At 40.1% G+C, this 6,403-nt stretch overlaps 1 protein-coding gene across 1 annotated transcript; it reads left to right on the forward strand.

Moving 5' to 3' along the window:
• Positions 1 to 213: 213 nt before the first annotated feature.
• LOC146304286 (zinc finger BED domain-containing protein 4-like) lies at positions 214 to 2,402 on the forward strand. The gene is made up of 2 exons (XM_084714227.1): positions 214 to 1,632; positions 1,895 to 2,402. The coding sequence occupies exons 1-2, from the start codon at positions 299 to 301 to the stop codon at positions 2,400 to 2,402; spliced, it is 1,842 nt and encodes a 613-aa protein (XP_084570353.1). The 5' UTR covers positions 214 to 298.
• The last annotated feature ends 4,001 nt before the right edge of the window (positions 2,403 to 6,403 follow it).

Consider the following 6,403-nt stretch of genomic DNA (forward strand, 5'->3'; position numbering starts at 1 on the left):
TTGGCTATGACCTGCGACTGGCCGGTCAATCTAAAATTCGCCGGTCTAAAGCGCCGGTCAATTTCCCACCGCGCCGCGGCAGCAAAAAAAAAAAAAAAACACACACTAAGCATTTGCATTGCTTCTTCTTTCCGGCTATATGCTAACGCGTTGCAAAGTGTTTAGCAGTGCATGCACCCCCACACCCCCACAATGCCTCGTGGGATACGTCAGCCCTTACATCAGCCTGCCCAGGTCAATAACATCAGCAGCGCACAAACACGCACATGTGCAACTCACGGCTTTAGTGACCTACACCATGTCAGCCGTATGGAATTTTTTTAAAGTGTGTGAGGAGGATAACAAGTTTGCAGTATGCAACACCTGCAAGGCTAAAATAGGGCGTGGAGGAACAACACCGAAAACGTTTGGTACGACTAATCTCATCCGACACCTAAAACAACACCACCTTGCAGAGTCTGCTAAGTTTGAGGAGGCTAGCAAGAGCCAGGACAAGGGTAAACGCCACGCAGCTAAAACAAGTAGTGACAGTGAGCCATCCACAAGCCAGCAACCCATGTTTTCTTTTCTAAGCAAAGAAAGGTCAAAAGTAATTACAAAAAAGATAATGGAATTCATTGCTTTGGACGACCAGCCATTCAACGAAGTTGAAAACATGGGGTTCCGAAATCTCATTCACTGTCTGTCCCCAAGATATGATATCCCAAGTCGCCGGTATTTCTCAGATGTTGCGCTGCAAGAAATGTTTGAGGATGTGTCACGCCACATTCGCAGCACCTTGCATGCCTGTAGAAACACACAGATCAGTTTTACAACTGACCTCTGGACATCAAATGTAAGTCTTATGTCCATGCTTAGTCTTACGGCACAGTGGGTGGATGAGAATTTTGAATTACATCAAGTAATGCTTCAGTGCCAAGAGATGTCGGGGTCTCACACTGCCGCAAACCTGGCCACAGCATTGGAGGGAATGTTACAGCATTGGGAAATTGATAAGGCGAGGGTTCATGTTGTGATCAGAGACAACGGGAAAAACATGATCAAAGCCATGAAAGATGCAGATCTGCCGAGCTTGTCCTGCATGGCGCACACGTTACAGCTGGCACTTAACGATGGTGTGTTTTCCCAACGAAGCGTCGCTGGCGCAGTTGCAACTGGGAGAAAAATTGTCGGACACTTTAAACACTCACCACTGGCCTACTCCCGACTGTATGATATCCAAGCACAGCTAGGTCAACCAAGGAAACGCCTGCAGCAAGATGTCAACACAAGATGGAACAGTACCTTCTATATGCTGGAATCGCTGACTGAGCAGAGACTTGCGCTTGGGGCATACGCTGCGGAGCATGACGTACCGGCCACTCTGACAGCGCACCAGTGGGATTTGATTCAGAATGTTCTCACTCTCCTCGCCCCCTTCGAGGAGCTTACTAGGGAAATAAGCTCATCGGCCGCAACAGCTGCAGACGTCATCCCGTCAATCACTGTTCTTAAACGACTTTTGGAGAGAAGCGCAGATACGGACCATGGAGTGGGCACAACAAAAACCACCTTGTTGGAGGCAGTAGAGAGAAGGTTTCAAAACATCGAGAAGGAGACTCTTTACACCTTGGCCACAGTTCTTGACCCGAGGTTGGTTGGTTATTTATTTATTTATTTTTTTATTTATTCATTCATTCATTCATTCATTCATTTATTTATTTTCTTATTTACTTATCCTATTTATTCAGCAAATTTATTTAGATATAGCCAATTTATTCATGTATGCTTTAGATAAATTAATGAATGGATTTCACCTTTAGGCCTACATAACCTGTTAATGTCTCAAAAATCGTTATAGTTGATTCATTTTGATATGATTACTTTATGGTTTATTTATTGCTTTGTGCCAAAGGTACAAGAATCGTTACTTCTCAAGTGAGCTGAAAGATCAAGTGCAACAGGACCTTCAGACTGCACTGCAGAAGGAGACCAGATCCACAGCCGTGGAACCTGCCACTGAGTCATCCACGGCCTCTGGACCTCACCCAGGGGAAGCATCCGCAGCCAAAAGGCCATGCAGTTTGCTGCTTTCACTTCATGACGAAATCCTGAGGGAGACTACTGAGATGGAACAACATCTGGCCAGCCCCTTGTCTGTGCAGATACAGAGCTACCTGTCAGAGGCACCCATTGGCAGAGGAGAGAATCCATTGGCCTACTGGAGGATTAACAAAGAACGTTTCCCTTCTCTGGTGCCACTTTCCCGAGCTTACCTCTCTGCACCATGCACCAGCGTTGACAGTGAGCGCTTATTTAGCTTGGCCGGACGTGTGACAGATGACAGGAGGAGCAGGCTATCGGGTGATAAAATACAAATGCTTCTGTTTGCCAAAAAAAACCTGCCATTAATGTACAAATAGCCTAGTCATGAGTGTGACCATAACAACAATATGGGCACTCACGTTTCTTACCATTCCAAGTTAATTCCGTGTGTTGACTGTCAAATATCTTAATGCCAAATAGGCCTGTTTATTTTAGTTTTAAGTTATTTATTCTAGGCCTACACTGCTAATAAACGCACCTGTTTTCATAGTTCAAAGTTCATAGTTCTGCACTTTGTAGATTTTTTTTATTTATTATGCATTTTTTACTTTATTTTAATACTGCACCTTAAGTTGTGAACAAGAAGGAAAATGATTCTTAACCTGTCACAGTTTGTTTGACATGATTATTGAAAAGCTGGTCATATCTTGGTTAAAATGTTCCAATAAAGGAAAGTTTGCAATATCTTGTGTGCTGTAAAGTGGTTTAGAAAAAATCAAATCGGTATCGGCCAAAATCGGTATCGGCCATCCAAACACTCTGCAAATCGGAAATCGGTATCGGCCCAGAAAATTGTAATCGGTGCAAGTCTACTTAGCAGTGAGAAAAAAAAAACAAAAGAAGAAACCTGAAGAAGTCTGGATGATGTTTGGAGATGTTTGCTGATATAAACATCCAGAGTTGCAAAGTCGGACAGATGAATGTAAAACTGTGACAGAATAAGCTGATATGTATTCACTCGACTGGAGAAATGTGCCCACATTAAGAACTTACACGGACATAAATCTGCAAGCCAAACTGCTGCTGCTAGCATTACTAACATTAGCCACATTGTGTGTCAGGCTGGCAGCTAACATTAGCTCTGGGTCCTTTACACGCAGACACTGTGACCCTCTGGTCTGAAAAGGTGAAGCGTTTAGTGAGTTGTTGTCATGTTTTGTACAGCAATGTGTGAGGCTTGTATTGCACAGCGCAAAATAACGCGCATTTCAGCGGCATTTAAAGTACGATTTTGCGATTGTAGACTGTGATTAACGTCTTCAAATGGCTCTTAATAAACACAGTATTTTTTTCGGACAGTGTTTAACATCATAAATCAATAAATTCTACTACATTTTAGCAGCTTTCTGAGTGTTTTCTTAGTGTTAGACCAGTCGATTAGTCTAAATTCAATTTTGCCTTAATCGACAGGGAAATTAGTCACCAGGAACATCCCTAATGGTGACTAGGGATGTAACAATACATTCAACTCACGATTCGATACAATTTCTGATACTGGCTTAATGATACTATTTTTTTTATTTCACATAATGAGATTGCAGACAAATTATGACTAAAAAATATTCCTGTAATTAATTGTCAGACAAAAAACACAACATTTCTGAGGTAGGGTGTAGCTGCAAAACACAAACTATGCGATGAATGTATATTTAATAGGGCCGTCAAAGTTAACGCGTTAATGCTTTAATGTGAATTCCTTTTTAACAACACTTTTTTTTTTTTAAACTTTATTTTTATTATTTTCTTTTAAACAAAAACAGAACTTAAAACAGACAGGGTCATCACAGGTGTAGAGAAATGCTAAACATACAGAATGAGGATTGAATGAACCCGGTTTACATTCATTGTCGAAAAAGTCCTTTATGTCCATGAGTGTTATTTGAGGTCCAAAAAGTTTTTATGATCCTTGGCTCCATTTAATGCTAGTCCTCAGTGTTTCCTTCAAAGTGAGATGTCTCCCATTCTTTCTTAACTTAAAAGTCTGCTCTGTTTGTGCATAGGAAAAATACATTACATTGTTTCTCCAACCAAACATGTATAAAGAAATCACTACAGTTTCAAATAGGACTTCCATTTTTTTCAGGGAAAAGGTCAATCGTTCCATAGTATAAATGTCATTAACTATTTCTATCCACTCAAAGGTTTTAGGAGGTTCTATGCTCAACCATTTTCTGGTTATTGCTTTTCTTTACTACGTTATATGTTTTTGAAAGTTGTTGAAAGGTATCTAAGCCTCTATTGGAGGATATCATACAGTATGAGGTCATGCCTGCATTTGTCCAGAGTTTAAATCTGTTTTCAAATTTAGCCGGTGTGAATTCTGTGTCATACGCCACCCAGTGTAATATTCGTTTATTCCTCTCGAAGTTCAGGTCTTTAAATTCTTTATGCCAAATGTTTAAGGGGACTACAGTCCATTTAGATAATTTGTCTAAATATTTCTTCTGAAGGGATTTTTCCCCAAATATAGATTGAAGAGGTATGTTTGTTTGAGTTTGTTCTATGTCTTTCCGTTGCGCATCATATGTAGGATCACACAGAAAACGTAACTGTGCTGCTTTGTAATAATCTTCTAAGCAGGCTGAAGCCCTTCCTCCTCTGTCCTTGGGTAATTGTAATGTTTGAAATCGAATCCTGGGTCTTTGCTTTCCCCAAATGAAGGTTGAAATCATTCTGTTCCACTCACTGAATTGCTTGGGAGGGACATCAACAGGCAATGACTGAAAAAGGTAGAGCAGCCTGGGTAATATATTCATCTTTATAACGTCTATTCAATTATACGTGTTCATTGGTAATAATGACCAGCGATTTAAATCGGCCTTAATATCCGCTGTTATATGAGTATAGTTATGTTCATAGATGGCAGTTAGATCTCTAGGTATTTGTACTCCCAGGTATTTAATTATGTCACCCTTCCATTTAAAATGACATAATCTGTAAACTTTTTCTTGTGGTTCATAGTAAAAAGTTTGGGTTTTCTGTAAGTTCAATTTGTACCCGGAGTATGAACCAAATACTTTAAGAAGAGACAGTAATTTAGGCAAGCTTTCATTAGGGTTGGTAAGCGTCACAAGAATGTCATCTGCGTACAGACAGGTCTTGTGTTGTGTATCTCCAATCAATATGCCTGTTACGTCATTATCTTCTCCGATTTCCTGTGCTAGTGGCTCAATAAAGAGGGCGAAAAGTGTAGGGCTGAGGGGGCATCCCTGACGACATCCCCTCTCAAGAGACGCTGTTTTAGATAAATTCCCATTTATTTTAATTCTGGCTGTGGGAGAGCAATGAAGGTAAAGATTTCAGGCATCCAACTACCTGGCTGTTAAAACCAAATCGTCTAAGAACCAAGTATAAATATTCCCATCGAACAGAATCAAAAGCTTTCTCGGCAATAGATTCTCTATCCACTGTTTCTCATATACTCAATGAGGTGGAAGCCCGCCTCACATTGTCCTGGGTCTGCCTGTTTTTTACAAAACCAGTTTGGTCTGTATCTGTCAAATCCAGGATTATATTTTCCTCCATATTTAAAACAGATATGGGTCTGTAAGAACTAGACTTATCTTTACCCGTGTTAGGAATTACTAAAATTACTGCTTGTGTCCAGGACGATGGAGTCTCCCCCCCTCGAAGAACATAATTAAAACAGTCCTTAAGAACTGGTATTATAATCTCTCTAAAGGTTTAATACCATTCCAATGGGTGTTTATTCTCCAAAGACTTTAAGTTTTCAGTCAAATCCTTGTTTCTCTTTTTCCTTCTTCTTCTGAGCTGACCACATGATAAGTTTACCTCTTATAACAGCTTTTGCAGCGTCCCACAGTGTACTGGGAGACACTGTGCCATTGTCATTATGGGTCATGTATTCTTGAAATTCTCCCTTTTTGTATTTCTGACATTGAGGATCATTCAAAAGATTAGTGTTAAATCTCCACAATGTGTCTTTGGGCTTGCTGTCAAAATGCAGTGTTAAATATACCCCTGCATGATCAGAGATGCCCCTTACCCCAATGTTACATTTGGTAATCCTGTGGTGATCTGAATTAAACATAAAAAAATAATCAATTCTTGAATATACAGAATGAGCATGAGAAAAAAAAAGTAAAGCATCTATCAAGTGGGTGTAGCTCCCTCCACACATGTACCATACCAAATTATTTAAGCAATTTTTTGATGTATACTGCTTCAGGTCTTATTATTTTTTTGTTTTGTTTTGTTTGAGGAGTCCATGGAGGGATAAAGTTGGATATTCCAGTCTCCCCCACATACCAACACACCTGACACTATATCACACACCAGATCTAAGATTAAAAACTTT

This window comes from Lutjanus erythropterus, unplaced genomic scaffold, assembly GCF_056507025.1.
Source record: "Lutjanus erythropterus isolate fLutEry1 unplaced genomic scaffold, fLutEry1.hap2 Scaffold_158, whole genome shotgun sequence".
Lineage (NCBI taxonomy): Eukaryota > Metazoa > Chordata > Actinopteri > Lutjaniformes > Lutjanidae > Lutjanus > Lutjanus erythropterus.